Raw genomic sequence first — 24,365 nt, forward strand, 5'->3', positions numbered from 1 at the left:
AAGTGGGGTACACGAATTTCTCTTTGGAATATAGAGAAATTTGTCTCCTCCGACACCGCCTCTCTTCTGAATTTTGGGACTCTTTTCAACCATCTCTTCATTATAAATAGACCACATACCCAAGGGAAAAAAAAAGTTCACAGTCCATTCTAAACTCTCTCTACTCGATTATAGAGTCTTGAAACACTGTCTATGACCCTCCGCACTTGATTTCACTCTAAACGAGCGCGAGTCTCAAATATTCTCAAAGAATAACGGTGCTCCCACCTCACTCATAGCAATCAGACTAATGTTGAACGTCGGAGTGCACCCCAGAGGCTTCGCCTCTACGCCCTTCTAGCTTATTTTCTTCTTCTTCTCATCTCAAATATCCAAGATGAACGAAGAACGTTCTTGAACTAGAGGAGCGATGCTCGAGACTTTCGAGTTCCGCACACCCGGTTCAGGCACAGCCACTTGGTCCAGCCTTGGATCGACCCGGCTGAAGTCTTCAATCGTTTTTCAATTTTCAGCGACAACAAAGTGCATAAGCTATAATTAACAAGTGGTATAAATTATATTTTGTATACATGATTGTTGAGGTAGTGTTAGTTAATCAATTTACTTCAATAACAAATTTAGATCATATATAATCAGTGAACCATGAGCTCATTTAAATTGATTAACTAACTAATATCAGAGCCCGTTTATAAGCAGCAAACACACTTGAACTCGAACACGGAAATATAGAGAGACATTGCAATTAAGCAAGCGTTCGTAGATCGTTCGTTGAGATATGTATATCACCAGACAGTCATTCTATACATATATAAAGTAGCAAAACACACACAACATACCATATACTTGAAACCGTGAGAGGATATTTGGTCATACTTATTAGAAGGGTTTCAATGAAGATGGAGAGAGAGAGGGTGGTTTAGAATTCCCGATCGGGGAACAAGATAGGAGCGAGGAGGGACCAGATGTAGAGCCCAGCGGTTGCCCAACAAGTCAGGATCCGGACCCACACGGAGGGCCAACCAACGTCGACCAACTTGCCGCTCTCGCCGACGGACGTGGACCAACCGGTGAGGAGCATCGCGGAGTACATGCTCGCCAGCGAGAAGATGAGGTGGAAGAACGAGTACGAGTACGACACCGGCTTCGCCTTCTCTTTCTCCTCATGCTCTTCTATTTTGTCCAACGGAAGCAATGGCTTCCCAGAACCTGAAAACAAGCGCACACACAGAAATATTTTTTTGTCAATTTTTATTTATCTCAAGGACACAACTCTTTGACCCATTACAACTTCATCACTTCTCAGTTCATTCATAGCTTTGTTTTTGGAAAAGAATTTTGGGATAGCGATTAGCCAATGTTCTTGTGGGAGTTGAGTTTAGGGAGCGAAAGAGATAATCCGAGAGAAGGTTATTAACGAAAAACATTGGTCAATCTCTTTAGAAAACGTATAGGGCTAACAAAAATGAACAAAACAAATACAGCTGAAAAAAAACACCGAATTCAGTTAAGGGATTGCAAGGCTGAAACCAAATACGATGATAAATGTAGTACTTAGTGGTGTTTGGCACTACTCTTTAGATGGGTACACAAGTCCTAAAGCTTCCAAGAATACTTGGACCTAATATACTATAATATGTGTAGCAATTATAGCTGTTTGGCATTGCCTTTTGTGAAAATATTAGAACGCGTATATTCAGGAGTTAGTAATTTATTAATCTGTTAAGATAATATATATCTATTAGCTTGCTGTTAGTTTGTTCCTATATTTAAGCACTAGTTTAGATCAGTCTGTTAGCTTGTAAAACACCCTATTTAAAGTGCCGATTCTGGCTTAATAATACTCATACGTTTTATTCTCTATAAACTCACACTTTTCAGAAGCAAATGCAGTATGTGGCTACACAAGTCCTAAGGTTTTCCAAGAATATATAGATAATAGTTTTGACTTTTGACTTTAAACCAAGGCGACATAAATAAGGTTTCTCAACAATATCTGCTTCTAAGAACGCTTCAAACTTCGTGCAAGAATCACACTATAATGCTAATAGTTATGTAGTTTACTCAACCTGAGGCCACTGGGGCAGTATCCCAGCCGAGAATGCCAGGGCCTCGTGGATCTAGTCAGGTCTAAACCGGACACCATAATTATCAACAAAAATAATTGTGATTTCATTGACATAATGAAGTACCGATTTCATCTACATAAGAAAGCCATAACTATATACCTTATACTGTTATTAGCTTTTATATATATATATATATATATATATATATATATATATATATATATATATATTGTTATTAGATATAGACGAGCTCTACCCAGTTAAATTATTGTTCAATGATATGACACTTTTTTTTAAAAACACTTACCACCACGAGGGGAGCCAGGTGGAGAAAGCAGAGTCGTAGAAGATCCCGCTCGTACGGCTGAATACACAACAGAGAGAACAGTGGTGCACAGACCAAGAGTAAGTGTTCCAGTCGAAACGGCTTTAGAGTGCTTGTGGAGGCCATTGCACTCATAATCCCTCGGTTCACTGGAAAGAGCACTGTAGCAAAGGTAGGTGCAATATAGAGAGATGATGGATGCTGGTAGAACGCTGCCATTCACCTGGAGAAATAAAAAAACGGAGAAAAAAAAAGGATGACAAACTGAGCCAATTCATAAGAATAAGTGTTGTTGTCATTAGCTATCGAGACATTAAAAACCATAATAAAGTATACCATCATTATGACATTGGCCAGCAAAAAAAAATACGCAACTTTTCATCCAGATATCAACATAGCAGGAATACTTAAAATAAAAACAATAACGACAACTTCAATTTGTAGGCCCTCTATAGCAACTCAGTATGCCCCAAAGTAACCAAGTTGGAAATAATAACTTACCCTAGGGTGCAATGCAATTATAGCAAAGGAAAACACTGAAATCAGAGTCATGACAATGAAGAAGGTGTTGAGCCCACAATCATGTCCAGATGGTGTGAACCAGTGGAATTGAAGTCCAGAGAAGACAAGGCTCGCCAGGTAACAAAAAAGTGAAACAACAAAAAGGGCGACATACCTACATCGAACAATTCATTAAAAAAAAGACATGAGATATGTCAATTCTAGTTTAATATGAAACATTGAAAGTGGAAAACTAGAAGGTACTCATAATAGATTAAAAATATATATAATAAAACTCAAACTAACCAGAACTGCTCATCATAGCCAACCCATGTGTCATTCCATTTGTGAACAAAATCCAATAGAAGTACAACTTGGACTAGGAGAAACAATCCAGAACCAAACTTTGAAATCGTCTCTAGAACAACATGAGCAAAACAGTCAGCTTTTGATCAAAGAAATAGTAGATACAATTGATCTTCTTTGCAGTCACTAATAAATTAAACGATAAAACAGAAATACTCGCATTTGTAACAGCTGCTATAGAATTGCAAGAAATTGTTGGCATGCAAGTATACTCTAATTCATTATCCATGCACACCTATAATATAAGAGGAACATCTATGAAGCGATTTAAGATTTACTTAACTATGGGATATAATTTAAAATTAAAAATTAAAAAGTCGAAGGAATTTATATGTGCACTATTGGAATTGATTTGCAATGTTACAGTGTCAGAGTTAGCAGAAGGACAAATAGCTAGAAATTTATTGATCAGCTCGACGCATCTTAACAAGCTAGTTGATATCTTAGTAAGTTTGTACCTAATTAATAGTGCAACAACCAGCCCCCGAAAAATAGGGAAGCGATGCTTACCGTAGAAGTTGATGATCTCATTTGGAAGGAAGAACATAAAGATGACCAGAATGCACCAGAAAACTATTTTCATCATCCATCCACCGTGGTGCACACCATCCCGAGGGTCTCTCTGAGTTTTCACACCGACCATCAAAGTTGCTAAAATGGTGAAGAAAAGACAGTTCCCCAAGCTAACACGTAGCACCGCATCTGTTTCAAACCACTCTCTACTAGGTGTCTTGTGAAAAGTATTAATCCCTGTGTAAAATGGTAAAACAGAACTGATGAACTCCTTCACGCTAATCTAAAAAGTGTGTTCCCGTTGAGCTCACAAACACGTAGTGATAGATTCTAATTAAATTCCATATCTAAAAAAAAAATAAAACCCCAAAATATCAAAAGAAACCAATAACAGATTATCCATATCCCCCTACTACTTTTACCTCAGATAATTGCATCAAGCTCTTGCCTTACACTATCTTCTAATATCCATATCATTATCATCGTCCTACTTAATCTCTAATCATTTCAGTCCTTTACAAAGATACTATCACTCATTACATAATAAAGAAAACTATCTATGCACACAAAGATCGTACTTCTTTCCAATTTGACATTTATGAAGTCATGAAAGACCCAAGAAACCTTGCTATATACACAAGCAAAACATACAGCTTTTTACCACACAAAATCTGGAATCAAAATTGAGCATTATCTCGCACCACAAACAATCAAAAGCTAACGCAACGAGAATATTTTCCATCATACTTTTCCTTTCTTCAAACAAACCAACCTAAACGAGGATTCAGAAAGACAAGCCATTCTCAGCCACTAATAGCAATTGAGTCAATAATCAAAACAAAAACGGTGTCATGAAAAACTCAACCGATCATTCGATTACGTCGGAAATTTCACGAATTGGAGGAAAGGTAGCGATCGAGGAGAGACTTACAAGGGAGTTTCTCCATGAGAGGAGCGGCGACCTCGCGGAGAATCCATGAGACGAGAAGAGAGAGCGCGAAGAGTCCGCAGTAAGCGATCCTCGCCGACTTCCGGCTGATTCCCGACACCACCGTCCGACACGCGTCGCACGCGCAAGCCGCGCAGCACGAAGCCAAGCACGAAGCTGCCCACATCACGATCCTTTGCCTATTTCGATCGGCCACGCAAACCCTAGTTCAGTGAGAAGATAGGAATGAGGAAAGCGTATTCGTACAGTTTGATTCGGCTTAATCACCGGACTTTGCTTTTCTTCCTACTTTTGACTCGATCGTTTGTGCTTTTTGTTTGGTTGTTCTATTATTCTTTAACTCTATACTTACGACCGATTTCACGAGCGGTGACTCGACGGTAAAGAAAAAAATTCGGTTAACTTCAATTAACCTTTAACCGATTTTTGTTTCTCACGGTTAATTGTTAACCGAATAAAAAAGTGAACAATTAATTGCAATTAATTGTTTTAACCGAAGTGGGCAATTGTGTGTGTGGCAGGGCAGCTGTGGCTGTGTGTGTCAGCGTGTGTTAGTGTGTGTGTGGCTGTGTGTGTTAGTGTGTGTGTGGTTGTGTGTGTCAGTGTGTGTTTCAATTAACCTAGGTTAATTGATTTTTATTCGGTTAAAATTAACCGTACGGTTAATTTTAACCGAACAATTTCGATTAAAATTTAAATCAAACTTCTTTTTTTAACCGAAATTTTTTCTTTACTCGACGGGTCGCGGCTCAGAAAAACGCACCCACAAAACGTAATGGGCTAATTTTATTCGAGTTTAGAAAAAATTAATTTCCCCCACTACTAATTTTTATTTTTCGGAAATTCACCTAGCACACTAAAAGACTGATATTGTAAATGTTAGACTAAAATATAATTAGGAATTTTTTTTTTCTCACGTTTCTAGGCCAATCTTATTCTTACACAAACTATATGCTCCGTGTGTTGCCAGCTTGCAGCGTGATAATTAATATATTTTATTTTAGAGCAAGAAATATCTGGAAACATGTTCAAAAATATTTACGTTTGAAAAAATAAATTTAAAGTTTTTTAAGACACTTTTTTTCTTTCTTATAAAAAAAAAATTCGGTACGAATGACAAGTACTTGTGTCTAGAGGTCCAATCTCTTCGTTTTTCTGAAATTTTCTTTTCTACTGTAGCATCAATAGTGTTTTGTGTCGTATTGTTGAACTCTTGATGGCCGAGTCGGCCCCTGCCTTCTCTGGGTAGGAATAAAACCTTCTGGTTTGCCTCAAAAAAAAAAATAGTGTTTTGTGTCTATGCATCCAAACTCTTCTTTATATTATATAATCATTTTAATATTTTCTTATGTTAAAATTTATTGCTTTTTTAAATGGAAGATTTCATATTTGAGTAGTAATATTCAGATTGATTTTTATCTCGGTCCTAAATTAACATTTCTTAAATATTGGTTTGAAAAATTAATTGTAACAAATTTGACAATATTTTTCATCAAATTTAATCATTTGTTGTCATAAGTTATTAATAACTTTTTGCCGCGCTCTCTCCCAAAAAAATCAATATTTGGGCTTTCAATCTTCGGTGTCGTCACTTCCCCTGAGATACGAGGACTCTGGTGGTCTCAATCAATGGAGGACTCTCGACCAAAGGGAATGTATTTTTTATTTTTTATTTTCTTCTTTATATTTTGATTTTTTTTAATTATGTTTTAATAATCCACACTTATTAGATCTTGTTTTTGTACCACTTTAATCGGAGTGGTTTTAAATATTTTTTCAAATCTGAATCTCATATTGAAGATATGATTTTCTTTGGACGTAGATCCTAGTCGAGCAAGACTCCTAAAACCGCAATATGCAGTAGACGAAGATAAACATTTTCGCTCGTGATTCGTGTAATAATATGATAATGAATAGTTAACTGCATAGACAGGTAACCCATATGTTATTTTTGTTGTATTTATGATTGTTTGTGGTCCACTTTTCATCTTCTTCCTGTAGAAGTTTTTTAATTTTCTTTGTGATATTCTTGTATTATAAGCCTTTGACTTTTATCAATATATTTTTTTGAGGAGCCATTTATAAAAAAAAAATTATTAATAACTTTTTTAAGCTCATAATTATACTCAAGTATCATGTATATTAAGATGATCCCACGTTTATTATAGCACTCTCACTCAAAAAACGACAACAAAGGTCGAATCTCAAGACCCAAGCCCAAAAGTGAATACACGAGCCTGGTCCGTGAAGTCAAGATCCTCACCCACATGATCAAGTCCACGGCGAGGAAGAGTCAGTGGCACTAGAAGTCCTTGTCTAAGTCCCAAATTAATGGCATGAGAAGCCAACGGTCAAGTCTCAAATCCATGGCAAGGGAAGTCCATGGTACAACGTCAACTCATCAGCGCTCGATAATCCTCGACACTCAACAACCCATGGCGTTCGGTGATCCTCGGCGCTCAGCGAGCCTTCGCTCTCGGCGATCCTTGGCACAGGGCTTTGTGTCGTGCAAGAGAAATCTTCGGCGCTTGGAGACCCTCGGTGCTAGGCGACCCTCGGCAGGCTAGGAGAGCCTCGACGCTTGACAATCCTTAGGGCAGGGCTCCATGGCGCACAAGGGAAATAATCAGCACTCAAAGACACTTGGCGCTTGCGTGCGAGGAGATCTTCAGCACTCAGAGACCCTCGGCGATACTTGGCACATGGCTTCGTGGCGCACAAGGGAAATTCTTCGAAGAACGCCGAGTCCTAAATGCTCGGCGAGCCTCTGTGCAACGGGAGATCCTTGACGCTTGAAAGGTCTTCAGCGTTCGAAAGTCCTCGACGATGGGAAATCCTCAACGCGCTTGGCATCAGCGCATGGCACGTAGAGGAAGTCCTTGTCAAGGCTAATTCTCGGCCTCAAGAACCTTCGGTAATTCCTAATCCTTAGCCAAGCCCCGTCCTAACGGATCCGCTCCTAAAATACGATAGCCTCATTTAATTCTCATGGCCCACTTGCCTATAAAGACTTCAAGCTATCAAGCACCAATACATACCTCATCAACATAAGGTTGAGGATTTGCTCTCCACTTGAAAAAAAACTATGTCAAAATAGTTTTTGTTGGGGTTGATTAAAATCTCTCTTTTATTGGGCCTCCTTGAGCCTTTCGCCGTTCTTAAAAAAAGACAACTGTTTTACGTCGAGCAGAGAGGCCCGCGAAAATAGAAGGACAGTCAAGGGAGAGGAGTAGCAAAGTCAAAGATAAGCCCAAAGACTCCGTCAAAGCCAATAAGTATGGTCACAACTACGAAAAGAAAGGAATTCGTGGAGCGAATAGAAGAACGGGCACAACAACGGCTATGGACATGCCACTACCAGAAGACGAAGCCATGAATAGAGCTTAAGCCTTACAAAAACTAATACAGTAAACAGAGGTTTTGTAATGGCGGGAAAACGAAAAGTCTAGATAAGACAAAACAAGGAAGTGAACATCTAGAGAGAGAGAATGAAAAAAATACATACCTAGTTATTAAAATCAAGCAATAAAATAATTTTTTTATGACCCTTCGTCTTTTATAAGGGTCAAATCACGATCATTTAGAACTAATTTCCCAAGAAATATGGAAATTTGCGAAAATACGAAGCGATTTACTGCGGATAATCATGGTTTGTTCAAAACAGTGGGCACGTGTTAACACGCACACCTAGGGTGTTGATACGCGCCCCCGCTAGGCTAGTGAGTTCGAAATGAGTCCCCTAGGGTGGAACAATGACGTGGCATAGTTATGGTAATCCACAAAATTTATTATCAAAATCCAACTGAACCAATTGATCGTTAGTTTGTCTAAGTATTCAATACTTAGCAAACAAGGGGACTGACTGTAAGGGCCGAATAAAATATCCCGTTTGTTAGGCCTCGTTGGGCCTTTCGCCTTTCTTAAAAAAGGAAACTATTTTGGGTCGAGCAAAGAGACCTGCGAAAATAGAAGAATGTCAGTCAATGGAGGGGAGTTGCGAAGTAAAAGATAAGCCCGAAGACCCGGTCAAAGCCAGGAAGTATGATCACAACTACGAGAAGAAATGACTACCTGGAGCGAATAAAAGAACGGGTGCAACAACGACTATGGACACGCCACTAACCCCATCTTTAGGATCTAGAATTTTAAATCTTTTCATTGTCTATGAATAGTATTTATCGATAGGAAAATGTACATTACTTTTCTATTATTATCACGCGCGAAATATACAATCTGTTGTCGCTGAAAATTAGACAGCGTTGAAGTATTCTGGTGGTTCAACCCAAGGCCGAACCAAGTGGCCGCGCCCGAGCTGGAATTGTAGAAACTCGAAAGTCCAAGTTCCTTTTCCTAGCTCAAGAATGTTCTTCGTTCGTCGTAGAGACCTTCGAGTAAGAAGAATAATAAAATAAGCTTAGAGAGGCGCAGAGGCGGTGCCTTGAGTGTTTTTTATGGGTCGCTAGGACCTTCATGCTGAGATGAGCTCGAGTCGACCGCAGGGCCTTAGATCGGGCATTAGAGCCATGGTGCTGGTTTTTCGGGGATGGGGTTTAAAAACCGGGAGGTGGAGTCGTGGTATTTGTTCCTCCGCGATTAGAGGCCGAAGAGACATGTATTACGGCTTGTTGTGGACCTTTTGCTTCAATCCTTCTTCCGGTAGTGATTGTTTTGGCGTGGGCGCTAGTCCTCTCCGCGGTTAGAGCCAGCAGGTGATCGTCGTGTCGGCTAATCTTCTGGATAAGGAGATCCATGATGGATTTCGGGTCGGATATGGTGGCTTCATTCGAGTTTCCAGTTTGAGAATGATTAATAATCATCGGGTCGTTGAATCGATGTATAACATCCAAAATTATACTTTTAATTTAAGTTATTTGATCATATAAATAATTTTTGTTTTTTATATCAAAATTAAAGTAATTTCTAAATGGGGTATATAGATAAAATAAACCAAAATAAATAATAGAAATGAAGAAATTAATTTTATAATTTGAGGTCCAAGATACTGATGTTGGTATACAGTTAATAACATATTCTAATTAAAATAAATTATTTGAATAAAATTTGATCTTTTTTTTTAATTGTTACAAACTATTGTTTCAAATTATAACAGAATCCATTAAACTTTCACTATTATAGTTCTTAAGGTTTAATTGCTAGATGAATTAATTCATTCAGAGGCTTCAAATATTAGTTAGCTCATTTCCAAATATCAATTTTCAAATATTTGTTAACAATTTTTTTAGATATTTTATTAAAAATAATAAAATGTGACTTAGAGATTAATCATGAGCCCGAAAACTAGTAAACGGAAAAAAAAAATGTTTTTGGTACTTCTTTTGAGTAAGGGTTCAACTAATTTAACTTCATTTCATTAATTGTAATATGTTTAAATTTGCCTAAATCACATGTAAACCTCTCTCTCCTCTCCCAATAACATCTCTCTGATTTTTTCTTAATGTTAGATCTAGATCTAGTTTTTCTTCCTCTCCTCTTGGGCCGATTTCGGCCTAGACTCCGGTCATGACCGGACGTCTTTCGGTCCCGAGGGAGAAGGTGCGGTGGAACCAAACCGGAGATAGAGAGACAATCACGGAGTTCGGTGGCGTTGCAGCCTGTTCCTCGGCGTCAGGTGTTGGTGATTAATGCACCATAAATAACCAATTAAATGCGGAAAAGAATAATTACGCTAACAAGAGCTAATTAAACATGGTTATTAACAAGATCTAGATTACTTAATTAATTGAACTTAAGAAACTTTATCAAGCAACCATATCATGAAAGGCGAGTTTATAAGAAAACTTACGGGTTAGGCTCAGCTACTGAAATCTTCAAGCTTTCTTCTTAAACTCATTTGCTCTTCTTTTGGCCTTCCTCTTCGTTTCAGCTCCGGAATGATCAGACCTTTGAACTTCACTCCTTGGACTCGTAGCGATGACACAAAGTCTTTCGAAACGTAATTTCGAGACAAGTAAGAAATATGAGTGGGCAACAATCTGTTTCTCACTTGTGATCTCAAACAACGAGTTTAGATCACACCGTGTTTATGATATTAGAATCACGGAATTCCAAGGGGGAGAGAGAGAGAGAGAGAGAGAGAGAGAGAGAGAGAGAGAGAGAGAGAGAATTTTGGACGACCAAAACAGGAGAGAGAGAGAGCCTGTGTTGGTCGAATTCTACAAGGCAGGAAAAAGTTAATTTTTGCCTCTCAGTCCTCTATTTATAGTAGTCCAAATGAGATATTCTGGAATATTCCAGAATATTTTTATTTCATTTTATTGTGTTCACACTGTAGGATTTAATCTCAGCCCTAGGATCTCAACAAGAGAACACTACTTTTCTCTCATCCATCAGATCAGTATCTAAGATATTATTTTATACAACAATATAAAATAATATTCTCCTAATATTTAGCGTAAATATTAGTAGACATTATAGGAAAATCATATATCCTATATTTTCTCCTTTATTTTAGGAACAGAAAAACAGAAAAAATATTGGTTACCAACTAGTGCAAAAAAAGAAAATCGTCAATCACTAGTAGGGAGGTCCAAATTTTTGCTTTTTCAAGGCCCAATAGCTTTAAACCCATTAAACACTTATTTACTTGTCCACCAATAAATAATAAGTTTATTTACTTGATCTAGCAGTAAATAAACAACTTTACTATACACATTTATTTAATACCCAAAATACTCTTTTTGGAATTAATGATGTCAATCACGATTACAGCTTTGTGAGAAAATGAATAATGAATTTATTATTATCATAAAGTTCTTACTCGCCTTTATCAAAGCCGAATCGGGGACGATGGACCTAGTAGTAGAAGCTTAACGATCTTGATAAAAGACGAAATATTCATTTATCTTTTCGAATCGAATTGTCTAATCCCTTACAATACTCCACCGTGTAATCCAGGGCTGAGCTCAACTTTAATACTAGAATTATATTTACTCATCGTAACGAGTGTCCACTGATTTAGTCAGTACGTGCTCATGACCCTCCAGGTTCTCCCGTATCGAGATAGGTCAATTTGTTCTGTTATACCTTTCTCGTTACATATAAGCCCTAAGCATCGTTGCTTCCTTGGCGAAAGATTCTTCCGAACGCAAGCCAACTTCGAAAGTGCGCGCAATCAATAGATTATGGAATCAACCCTTAGGTGAGACAACATTAACCTTCTTTCAGGAAGCCTGGATTCCGTACCTGTAATAACACTTTCTTCTACAATCATGTCCCGACTTCTCAAGACACCTATTTGATCAGCGTATAACTAGCCTTTAATGTGGTGAGTCAAAGAAGCCCGTAACATGATCTAGAAGTCCATGATTACTTCAGGATATTAGATCAAGCGTCATTGTGACCATCATAAGCGGCCTCGACTAGTGCATCGTAACGGTCCTTAAACGATGCATCTATCCAAACCAAAGCATGTTCAGGTCGTACACCTTCTGCAAGTGTATAATGCTCTCACTGAGTGATCAACCCTCACTCATGTTCCACATATATGACTTTAGATAAGGCTTTCTAGGCGCATATCAGTCATCGACCATGTTTTAGTTCACTGCCCGAGCTCGGATTCCCAACATGCGACTCAATTTAATACGGAAACTATGGAATGATAAATGTTTGATAAATATTTGGATTAAGATACTATCGCTTTCAACTCATAAAGATGGTAAATGACAAACTTTATTTTATTAATTATTTCAGCGAGAAGTTACAAATAATATCTTCTCGTGGACAAGAATTCCTAACATCAGGAGTAATGCAACGTGGTTCCTCGATGATGGCGTTGTGGTGTGGCTCGTCGGAAATGGTGGTTGTTTAGTATGGGTCCTTGGCGACAGCGACTGTGCGGCGAAGCTCCTCGGCGACGGTGCTACGGCGAGGCTCCTTGGAGCAGCGACAGTGCGGCAAGGCTTCTCGTCGATGGGGGCAGTGCGACGTTGTTCCTCAACAATGGCGTTGTGGTGTTGTTCCTCATAAACGGGGAATGTGAGCGTGACTCCTCGGCGACGGGGACATTGCGATGTGACTGCGGTGGCGCAGTGGCGTGGCTCTTCGGCGACGGGGACAATACGGTGTGGCTCTCTAGTGTTATCTATCAAACTCTGGTGGCGAGTTCAAATTTTATTTCGGTTTTTTCTTTTTTCGTTTTAAGAGTATTTGTGAATATTTTATTTTGTTGTTGCCCTTTAACTTGATTTGTTTTGTTATGGAGACGGATTTACCGTCGTCCACTACTCCGGTGTGAATTTCTTGTTAGGTTTTGATATATGCAGGTTAAAGAATCATCATCTTCGTGGTTATCAGACGGAGGTTGATTTGATCTATACATCAACCATCATAGGTTTTTGAAAGAGCCTTTTGTGTGCTCAAAATGTATTGTGCTTGTTATTTTTCTTTTTGACAAAATCATGCACAAAACATGCGATCACCAAAATTTAGTAGATTCACTTCGTTTTACATCGATTTACGTATATTTTATCCTATTTTTAATGGAAAATCCGTACAGTAAAAAAAAATTAACTTGTAATATGAAACATGTTATACGCAAAATTGCATGGGAAACCAAAACCTGAGCCGACAAGGAGTGAGTAAAAATTGCGGTGGAGCACATTCTTAGTGGTGAATGTGCTGCAAGAATCTTTCTGTTTTGTTGGGTCTTCACTCTTTATTATAATAAAAGGAAAAGCAAGTCAGAAGAGAATTTTACACAATCGGAATTTGGAGATAGCAAAGAGAAAGAGAGAGATATGGTTCAAGGCGATGATGATCACTCGCAGGAGGAACACTTCGACGTCCTCACTAAGACCGGTGAGAAGACTGGTCTTTCGAAGCCCCGGTACATCCTTCTTCTTTTCTCGAATCTATTCTCTGATTATTTTTTCTTTTTTGAATTATTTTAATTCGGAGCTGTCATGGATGATTAATCTTGTGTCTCTCTTCATGATCATTAGTGATTTTTTCGAAGGTCCTTTGGAAAAAAATTACTCGTTAAAATGACAGAGACTCACTTTTTGCTGGTTCAACCTTTTGACCTAGTCTTCTTGTTTTCCCTAGTGTTTGCAAGCTAATCGAATGCTTTTGAATTTTGTGCAGAAGTGCTGTTCATCGCGATGGCGATTATCACAGAGCGGTCCACGTGTGGATTTTCGCAGAGAGCACGCAAGAATTGCTTCTCCAACGACGGTCGGACTGCAAGGATTCATGGCCTGGGCTGTGGGATATCTCCAGTGCCGGTCACATTTCTGCCGGCGACTCGTCTCTCGTAACAGCTCGGTAAGTCCACTCCGTGCTTCTGTATGAACTGAGAGTACCGCTTCTGCTTTTATATATTTTGGTTGTGTGGATTTGGTTTGTATTAGACTTGTAATTCAGGATCAAACCACCAAGCTTGGGTTATATCTGGGCTTCCATTTGCGTATGGGATTCTGTTAGTGGTTTTCTAGTCTGAAATTAGCGTGTTTATGAGCAATCTTTTAGTCAATTCTTGATTCTTACCAGATCATTCTGGTGAGACCATGTATGTTTATATACCAAACTTTTTGACCAACCTTAATTTTTTCAAATGAAAAATCTTCACTCAATAGTGATGTTGTTTCAAGGATATACGACTTTTGCTTCCCTTTTCCAAAATCCTGCTTGTCAATGAAAATATTACCTTGTACGATCAGGAGGGAGCTTCAAGAAGAGCTTGGTATTGACCTTCCAAAAGATGCGTTCGAAATGCTCTTTGTCTATCTTCAAGAGTGGTAAGTTGAATGTGACACTGGTAGATTTTTTTTTTCTTCTTCTTGTTTTTAGAATCTTCAACAATGTTTTGATAGTCGATATGTGTCTGATTTTTTGGTGTAGTGTCACAAATGGAGGAAAGTTCATCAACAACGAGTACAATGACGTGTATTTGGTAACAACGCTAGATCCAATTCCTCTCGAGGCATTTACTCTTCAGGTGAGGAGAAAATTCTGATTGTAATATTTTCTTTAATTTATTTGTTTTTGGGGACTGGATTTCAATCGATTTCTCATTACCCTTATGATTATGCTACATCATTGTACTTCCGCTGTTATAACAACTACTGCCTAAAAAGAAATTGTCTGTATATTGGCTGGTCTTTTGGTCATTTGGTCCCGATCTCCATGGCAGAGATTGGAGGTATTGAAATGGTGAATTTGGGAATTTTGATTTTATACAGCATATTTTATGGCTATATTTGGCGGTACTGCAGTGCCAGTTTGTGTGGTGTTTAGCAGACTTCAGGTCTATAGCTGAATAGATTATGTGTTAAGCTACACTTTTTCTCAATCTCCAATGTTTTCCTAATACCCAGTTTTGTGTCGGTATTGCTTGGGAGGGGTTTTTTTGTACAAAGCCCTGTCTTATACTTGTGAAAAATTGATTTCTTATTGCAGTTAAACTTAATACATGATTTATTTCCCTCTTATATTAATAGGAATCAGAAGTTTCAGCAGTCAAATATATTTCTTATACGGAGTACAAGAGCTTACTTTCCAAAGAAGATCCAGAATATGTTCCCAATGAGATCGATGGACAGTACGGCCAGTTTTTCAGCATACTTGAACAAAGGTACTACACTGTTTTCCTTTTTTTTTTTTTTTTTTTTTTTACGTGGAGATGAAACCAAATTTTTTTTTTTTTTTTTTTTTTTTAAAATAAAAGGAGATCTTTCGAATTTCAGCTTAAATATGTGTCTGATCTGTAAATTGATCTTTGGTGTACACCTTTGCTGCACTGCCCTGAACAATAAGTTGCTGTTTGAAGGGTGTGTTCGGAACCCGGAAATTACAAAGGAAAGTGAATATGGATGAGAAAATGGGAGGGAAAATCAAAATTCTATGTTGTGTTTGGTAGTCGGGGAAAATATGAGAGAAAATGAGGAGAGATAATGAGAAGAACGACACAAACGTGGGCTCTACATGTACAAATATAGATTTTCATTTACCATTCAGTTTTCTAGTAAAATGGAATTCCCTCTTTAGTTATACACCTTCCCGCATATTTTCCTCTCCCTTCAATTTTTCCTCCATCCAAACAACACAAGAAGAATAGGAACGACTACATTTTCCTTTCCCTCATATTTTCCCGGTTCAAACAACACCTGAATTGTCAAGGAATTGTGTCGTATTGTACAAGATTGTTCCTTGTTAATTGTTATATTGTTTATGGTTAAGTAACCTCCTGTCTCTCTTTTTTTTAAAAAAAACCTCCTCTCTGTTGCCCCTCAGTCAAGGCTTTGGTTTACGTTTTTCCTCGATGGAATACAAGACAATAAGATTTCACTAGGCTAAACTCTAACAGGATCAGAAAAGGAAAACTACTGAGATATTTTAATCAGAAAAGAATCACAATGATGTGTTGTGATTAGATGAGTTTTTAAGACAGAACTGGTTATTATGAGAGACATAAGTGCATCTTTTGCTGATAAGCATTTGTCACATATATTATATATACTCATGTTACTCTTAAATCATTTTTTTCTTAAGGTACAACTCTAAAAATGTAGAGCGTCGTCTGACTCTGCAAAAACAACTTCGTCGATATGCATCAGTATCTCTAGAAGCAGAGGTTATTTTCTTTTTGGTCAATTTCAGTGGTTTTCTTTTCCTCATAAATTTTGTCTCTTACATTGATTATGTGATTATATATTCAACCATTTTTTATTCTCATTTCATATATTCTATCTAATATGCTAATGAGTAGGTCCTGCTGCAATGTGACATCATCTACACATCTGATATAGAAGCATTAAAGTTTTGTAATTTGTAGCACTAAGGATATTGATGGGCTTTCAAGTGACATTCTGAACTAATTTTGTTTGTCATTTTTTTCTTGCTAAGGAAGTTAGCTTATTGTTGTGATCGTTGATATACAATAATGCATCCCTTTTTGGTAGAAGGATACACTTCTTGTCTCTTTTCTTTTGGCTCATTTAACGTGTTAATGAATGGTCCCAAATGTTTTAATTTCCTCCAATACTATACGCTTCTATATTTCTTTTCTTTTGCTTTAATAGATGATGAATCATCTCCATGTTGAATAATTCTTATTAGTTCAAAATTCATTGTGAATTTGTTTCTAGGTTATTCCTTCTATTATTTTTTTTAAGCAGTTCACAATAAATGTTAAATGTTTAATTTTTTATTTTATTTTATTCTGTTGTGCAGCTGACAGGACTTGGAGAAGCTGATAAGGAAGCTCTAAGCCTAATTGTCAAGGCTGCAACAGTCATGGATGAGATATTTTATCTTCAGGTTATAAAAAATAAAAAATAAAATAGCTGGATACATTGTAGGATATCTGTTTGTGTATAGGATAGTCATTAGTTATCTGCTTCGCGTGGCTGGGTATCTGTTTGGATTTATTTGTTATCTTTCATGAGACCGTTACTCTTGCAATAAATTTCAAGGACATCATCTCTGCTTTCTTGTTTACTTTAATTTAGTTGCGTGCCTCTTTCTAACTATCTCTTAGTACGTACTAATCAGGTTTGGAACAGTAATCCAGAACTGAGAGACTGGTTGAAGGGCCACTCAGGTGACTCAGATATAGACGCGCTAAAATGGGCGTACTATTTGATTAATAAGACCCCATGGTAAACTTCTTCCTAATGATCATTCTAGTGATTATGTTTTTCATTCTATTGATTCTTAAAAAGATACTAAATGTCGTGGCTGTCCCGTTAAAGTTTTGGTTATTTGAAAGGGATTAGACGACTACATATAAATACAATAATAGATTTATCGTTTATATTTAGTTGCATGCTGTTTCGTTCTGAATTTGGTTTTTGTTTTTTTGTTTTTGTTTTAACATAGTAGACAAGTATTAACTTGAGTTAATCTCTCTAATAGGTCTTGCCTGGATGAGAATGCAGCATTTTTGACAACTGCAGACTCATCAATAAAGTTGATTCCAGGAGCCACTAAAGCAGTTACCGGTTGGAAGGGTCTTGAATATAAAGCTGCATTTCCTATGCTGAAACCAGCCGGAGCGAATTTCTATCCTCCGGATATGGATAAAATGGTATGACCGAGTTGTGCTAAAAAGATTGAAGATGAAATTATTTACGAGCAACCGAGATGACTATAATTTATTTACCTATATTTAGGAATTTGAAAAATGGAAGAGCAGTTTACAAGATTCTCAAAAACAAGATGCAACGGGCTTTTTCAATGTTATCAAAAGACGGAGTGAATTGGGCTTGGACTCTTCTATCTGTAATAAGACATTGGATGAGTCACAAGATAAAGTGCATTCTAGCCATGATCTGTATACTGTTCCATACTCTGAAGAGTACGGCCATTTCCTTGCAAAGGCCGCTGAGTTGTTGCGGAAAGCTGGTGATCTGACCAGCTCGACTAGGTTTTTTCTCAACCAGATGCTATTGTTTATGACTCATTTATCTTCCAAAATCATAATAATTTTTTTTTACCCTACCTATGCAGCTTGAAGAGATTTCTTCATAGTAGGGCCGATGCTTTCGCTTCAAATGATTACTATGACTCGGATATTGCTTGGATGGAGTTGGTCAGTCTATAATATCTAGCTCAAAAACTATAATGTGAAAAACGCTTTTGTGATGTAGAATATCTGCTCTTTATCGATACATGATTATACCAAACTAAAGGTAGTTAGTATATCTCAGATTCTGATTTCATATTTGAAAATGAAACAATTGTTCTGGTCTTTTATTTTTGTACAGGACTCAAAGATAGACGTAACTATTGGTCCGTATGAAACATATGAAGATACACTGTTTGGTTACAAGGTAGATTCTATACTACTCAACTCTTAGCTTTTCTGTGTTATATTTTTCATCTACAACACAAGATAAAACGGTGTTCGCCCAGTGCTCTGTTACGATCCTAGTTGACTCTCACATTGTTAAGTATGGGATTGACATGTGAGAGTCCCACATTGCTAAAGTATGGGCTTGGCATGTGGGTTTATAACCTCTTGGGCACCCTCTCCCTAATAGCTAGCTTTTGGGGATGAGTTCTACCCAAAGGGTTGTATCAATTGGTATCAGAGCGGGTCCCATCTTGGTTCCAACACTCGGAGTGGTGGCCCACGGAGTGGTGGCTTGGACCCAAAGGGGGTGCCAACCGTGACCAACGTGGCCGTGACCAACATGGCCGTGACCAACGAGGACGTTGGTTCTTCAAGCGTGGGGTATTGTTACGATCCTAGTTGACTCTCACATTGTTAAGTATGGGATTGACATGTGAGAGTCCCACATTGCTAAAGTATGGGCTTCGCATGTGGGTTTATAACCTCTTGGACACCCTCTCCCTAATAGCTAGCTTTTGGGGATGAGTTCTACCCAAAGGGTTGTATCATGCTCCTTTGTGTAATACTATTCGTTCATTTTTCCGAACATGTTTGTTTTAAACTAAATGCATGATGAGTTGCAAATCGTTCTTATCTTGGAAATGATCATAGGGATGTCGTCTACATTCTTCTGAGCATCTCTGTCACAGATATCACCGCTGATTTTCATCTCATACCTGCAAGAAATCATCCTATATACCCATAAGAAACAAAGTTAGATGTGATATAAGTGTTGTTTTTTTTCCGCGTAATTCGCAATTAGCACAGCTTATAAAGAAGCAAATGATTCTTTTATCAATAATACTTCAGTGTTTCTTAATTTAAAAAAAAAAATTAAAAAAAAAATCTTTTTTAAAAAAGAAGCAAATTATATAATAATAAAAATTTGAAGGTTTGATCTAAGAGGTGAGAAAGAGTCAAAGACTGAATGACACCAGAGGATGGAAATATCATGGATTTGAGATATTTTAATTTTGCTAAAATGATTGGCATTTAGAAAAAAAAAATGTGATAACATGATAAACGTGAAAAAAGATCTATTATGTCTTAAGGTGTTGTGGTGTTCATACAGATCATTTAAGGGATTTTTCTATTGCCAAGGTTTCTTCTCTCTTATCAACCTTGTTGATTTATTCAAATATCAGGTACTTCATAACTCTGTTTCTCTTTTCTTAGGCTACATTTGAAGCATTCATTGGTGTTCGGGATGACAATGCAACAGCTCAACTAAAACTTTTTGGGGACAATTTGCAGGTTTTATTTTTTTCACTTTTCTCCTCCTACCAAAGATTTATGCAATTTTTTATTTTTATTTTTATTTTTTTTCCCTTTGTAGTCTTACTATCTGCTCTTGAATTTTACTGTCATTTTAGGTTTTGGAACGAAATCTTCCCATGGACAGCATGTACAAATCGGAAGATGTGATAGCTGCCCCAATTAGGGTCATCCAACTCGTGTATAATTCAGGAGTAAGTCCAGTTATTATTTATATTTTCTTATGAGGGAGCTTCTTCCTCTATTTTTTATTAAAAAATATTGAAACCCTTTTAGGGATTAGAGGCAAAGCCATCTTTAGCTTTAGCATTGATATATGCTTATAACTTACACAGGATATTAAGGGCCCTCAAACTGTTGCTTTCAATCTACCAAATGATGAGCGCATCGTAAAAGATCGAGGAACATCAATGGTTATGCTTAAGAATGTCTCAGAAGCAAAGTACAGATTCGTTTACTCTACACTCTTACAAGTCTTTTCATTGTATTACTTTGCTACTTGTAAAAAATAGCGAGTTCTACTTACGACTACATGATCCAGGTTCAAGCACATTCTTCAGCCTATAGCCGATGTTTGCGTCGTTAGGGAACAACAGGAACTTGTTGATTTCGAATCCTTCTTCACACACACTATTTGCCACGAGTGTTGCCATGGGATTGGACCTCATTCCATAATTCTGCCAAATGGGACAAAATCAACTGTTAGATTGGTTAGCTAAATTTCATTGCATTGATTTTACACTGTTGCCAAAATTTTTGTTTTTAATCTTTTTTTTTTTGCTCGTCTCCACTACTGTAATTCTCGGTGAAAACCCTCTCTTGAAATTTCAGTCTAAAGCATGCCTTAGGTCATTTGTCCATCCATGTATCGTTTAGATTAGGACAATTTTAAAACTCTTGTTCTTTTCTTGATGGCCGGGTTTGTACATACAATCTAGGAAAAGAAAAATTAATAAACTACTGGGCGTTTTAAGATTGAGCAATATAACATAACTTGAGGGAGACTAGGTCCCAGTGTAGATAATGATTTTGAACAAAGGAGTGATGGGAAGGGGACTGGTATAGTTCTATTCACAAAAAATGGTGGAGAGTTGGTTTCTTTATTTATTTATTATTATTATTATTAATTTTATTTTTATTTATTGATAGCAACATATGTAGAATCAGAAACTAAGTTCTTACCCATGAGGTCTTATGAGGTTTCTCTCCTCTCTCAATGCAGGAACTTCAAGAACTCCACTCAGCTCTCGAAGAAGCAAAAGCGGATATTGTTGGCCTTTGGGCGTTAAGGTTCTTAATTGAGAAGGTTAGTAACTCTTTATTTCGTTGCTATGTAAAGGTAAATTAGATACATACTTTTGGTAAATTAGAGAAACAACCTTATCTTTAATCTTCTGAAGAAATAAATAAATAAAAAGATCCAATTCTCTTCCAACCAGTTCAGCTGCTGAAAGGATATCAGTTTTTTATTTTATTTTTTATCCGGCTCTGCAAACATGTATATTGCTTACATCACCCTGTACTTCCTTCGCAGAATTTACTCTCCAAGAGTTTATTGAAATCCATGTACGTCTCGTTCCTTGCCGGGTGTTTCCGCTCAGTACGCTTTGGTTTAGAGGAAGCTCATGGGTAACCCAACTATTTACCTCATGTGTACCTTATTCACAAGTCTCTTCTACGTATATTTGTCCATCATTATATCTTATGCTTAACATTCATTGTAGGAAAGGCCAAGCTCTACAGTTCAATTGGTTGTATGAGAAAGGAGCCTTTATCTTGCATCCCGACAACACGTTTTCTGTTGATTTTGCAAAGGTATTGAACTGCTTGTAACTTTTAATTTTTTAATTTTTTTTTTTTTTTTTTTTTTTTTTTTATGTTTAGAGTTCTTTCTTTTAGAACTTTTCAACATTAAAAAATCTGAATCCCGAAAACTGAAAATACGTTCCTCTGGGAAAAAAAAATTCAGGTGGAAGAAGCAGTTGAAAGTCTAAGCAGGGAAATACTTACAATACAAGCAAGAGGCGACAAAGAAGCTGCCCGTTTGCTGCTTCAGAAATACTGTGAATTGACACGACCTCTTGAGATTGCGTTGCAGAAACTGGACAGCGTTCAGGTATGCTTACTCAAAAGTATCTACCAACTAGAGATTAAGATATGGTTAACTTCAACCAAAATCGTTGGTTTATGGTTAACAATATTTTTGGTTAAAGGTCAAGTACAACCGAGTTATTTTGGTTTAGATTAACATAAATAGTTTAAAACTTGCTTGAGAAAGCTATGTTTTACTCATTTCGGTTAATCATGGTAAAATTGAAAACTATAATAAAGGGGGTTTTTTTTTTTTTTTTTTTTTTAATAAATGGAATAGGACATCTTTACTACCAAGAATATCCAATATAAAACGGAATTTATTTCCTATTTTATTTATTTGAATAATTTCAGGTACCTGTTGATATAGTCCCCTCATTTCCGGTAGCAAACAAGATAATGAAGTAAAAGGCTTAAACATTTCAATCTTGACTACAATGAAATTTGTTTCAGAATCTTTCCTCTAATAAGTTGAGTTTGAGGATGTTATTGTCCTCGTTTTTCTTGTTTACTTGCGTTAGACTATATATTTACGTTGTACACAAATAAGCCAATGTCGAGTGGGCTTTGTAAAGAACTCTAAAATTATTTCCGCCAAACTAATCTTACATTATTTTGATGGAATCAATTTTACCGTGTCTTTGTGAACAGTTGATAACCAAGTAGAGACTCCAACTTGGACTACTACCAATTATCAACGAGTATAGCAAATGCTAGATTAAAAATAAGAATTAAACTATTACATGAGGGATTAAGAAGGAAGAAAATAAGCAGAAGTAAAGAACCGCATCAAAATATGATTATATTGAAATATGGTAATACTCTGGTTTTATCAATGCAAGACATGCTAATATTTCGAATAATTATAAGGGGTAACTAGGTCAACAACTCATCCTCCTTTTTATAAAAAGTAGTTCAAGTTTTTCTAGTCGACAGTAAATTAAATTAACTGTAAGAGTAAATTAGTTAACTATTTAGTTAATTAATTCTTTTACGGACTATTTTTTGATAAAAATGAAACTTGAACTAAAATTTTAAAATGAGCACTGTACCAAAATTCCGTTTTTGTACCATTATGGTATCATTTATTGAGTTTTTTATTTTTTTTTATTTTAATTTAAGTAGATTGCATTTTGGATTTCAAACTTTCTATTAGATGAATAGTGCCATAATTAACTGGAACATAATGTTCCGTTTTAGTTTTGCCAAAACTCCGGCACTATTTAAAATGAAGAGTTCCTGTTTATTAATGACCGGAATTTTAGTTTGGCTGGAACAAAATTTCCGTTCCAAAGCTCAAATTTAATTCAACCTCACAAAATGCAAAAAGTAAAGTTTATTTCTAAATTCTAATGATTTCTATTTAATTGTCCAATAAAAGAAAACCAGTAAAATAGTCGTATGACTTTAAGTCGAGATGCATTAACAATAGTCTATCTCTCTCACACCCTAGAGCGATGTTTCCCTCTTTTCTAATCTAGATCTAGATCTAGACCTCCTCTCTTACTCTCCCCTGAGGCCAAATCCGACGGAGACTCCGATCACCGTTTGGGTGTCTTCCGGCCTTGGGGGAGGAGGTACGACGTGAGAGTGACCGGAGGAAGAGAAGTGATATCCGAATATGATGATTGAAGTTTGGATATTTGTTTGGGGTCACTGTTGGCAATAGAGGCGGCGCTGCCTGATTCATCGGACGAAGGCGATGCGGTGGGTTTCATTGGCGGTGGCAACGGTGCGGAGTGGCTCGTCGACGTTTGCGGCGCGGCGGTGTTCGTCGGCCTTGGCGGTGCGGAGTGGCTCGCTGGCGATGGCAACACGGCTGTGTTCGTCGGCGATGGCGGTGCAGAGTGGCTCACTGGTGGTGGCGGCGCGGCTGGGCTCGTCGACGACGGAGGTGCGGCTGAGCTCGTCGACATTGACAGTGCGGTTGGGTTCGTCGGCGATGGTGGTGCGGCGGGACCCCTCTGGTTCATTTTCCGTCTATCATTTTGGTATTGTTTATCATATCTCGGTCGCTTATTTAACGTTTATCTCAGTCTATTTAATTTTCGGTGTTGTCGTGAACCTCTCATTTTATTGTTGTGCTTTGCTTTATTTTGGTTTGTTTTGGTGTCAGATTAGCCGTCGTCCCCTATCCCGTAGTGGATTTCCTGTTAGGTTTTGACCTATGCAGGTTGAAGAGTCATCTTCTTAATGGTTGTCGGACCGAGGTTGGTTGGATTTTCTCATCCACCATCTTTGGGTTTTTGAACGAGCCTCATGTGTGTGCTCTATTTGTGCTCGTCGTTCTTTCCATTGTCGAAAGCATGCACAAAATGTACGATTACCGAAACTAAGGTCTTGATGTTTCATATACTAAGGTGTTATTCTCCTGTATTAATGAGTTTTTTTATCCAATTTTTAATGGTAAAAAAAATGTCCAATAAA

General features: G+C 37.3%; 2 protein-coding genes across 3 annotated transcripts; one reads left to right on the forward strand and one right to left on the reverse strand.

Annotated features, from left to right (window-relative positions):
• Positions 1 to 616: 616 nt before the first annotated feature.
• LOC149402103 (Serinc-domain containing serine and sphingolipid biosynthesis protein) lies at positions 617 to 5,095 on the reverse strand. 2 transcript variants are annotated; one of them, XM_089609489.1, is made up of 6 exons: positions 4,703 to 5,095; positions 3,769 to 4,008; positions 3,199 to 3,310; positions 2,893 to 3,067; positions 2,377 to 2,614; positions 617 to 1,206 (listed from the first exon to the last, which is right to left on the reverse strand). In XM_089609489.1, the coding sequence occupies exons 1-6, from the start codon at positions 4,884 to 4,886 to the stop codon at positions 917 to 919; spliced, it is 1,239 nt and encodes a 412-aa protein (XP_089465615.1). In that variant the 5' UTR covers positions 4,887 to 5,095; the 3' UTR covers positions 617 to 916. The 2 variants fall into 2 exon arrangements, with proteins under 2 accessions (XP_089465615.1, XP_089465614.1); XM_089609488.1 differs by having other exon boundaries at positions 2,374 to 2,614.
• Positions 5,096 to 13,309: 8,214 nt separating this feature from the next.
• On the forward strand, positions 13,310 to 22,586 carry NUDT3 (nudix hydrolase homolog 3). The gene is made up of 21 exons (XM_089609663.1): positions 13,310 to 13,565; positions 13,823 to 14,002; positions 14,398 to 14,475; positions 14,579 to 14,675; positions 15,178 to 15,311; positions 16,229 to 16,310; positions 16,910 to 16,996; positions 17,231 to 17,337; positions 17,594 to 17,765; positions 17,851 to 18,104; positions 18,188 to 18,269; positions 18,445 to 18,510; positions 19,749 to 19,826; positions 19,946 to 20,041; positions 20,183 to 20,289; positions 20,389 to 20,557; positions 21,070 to 21,153; positions 21,382 to 21,476; positions 21,572 to 21,662; positions 21,817 to 21,963; positions 22,293 to 22,586. The coding sequence occupies exons 1-21, from the start codon at positions 13,477 to 13,479 to the stop codon at positions 22,344 to 22,346; spliced, it is 2,349 nt and encodes a 782-aa protein (XP_089465789.1). The 5' UTR covers positions 13,310 to 13,476; the 3' UTR covers positions 22,347 to 22,586.
• Positions 22,587 to 24,365: the final 1,779 nt, after the last annotated feature.

The sequence above is a fragment of the Urtica dioica genome, chromosome 3, assembly GCF_054948205.1.
Source record: "Urtica dioica subsp. dioica isolate 48M chromosome 3, U.dioica_male_clone48M_v1_H2, whole genome shotgun sequence".
NCBI classification, from domain to species: Eukaryota; Viridiplantae; Streptophyta; class Magnoliopsida; order Rosales; family Urticaceae; genus Urtica; species Urtica dioica.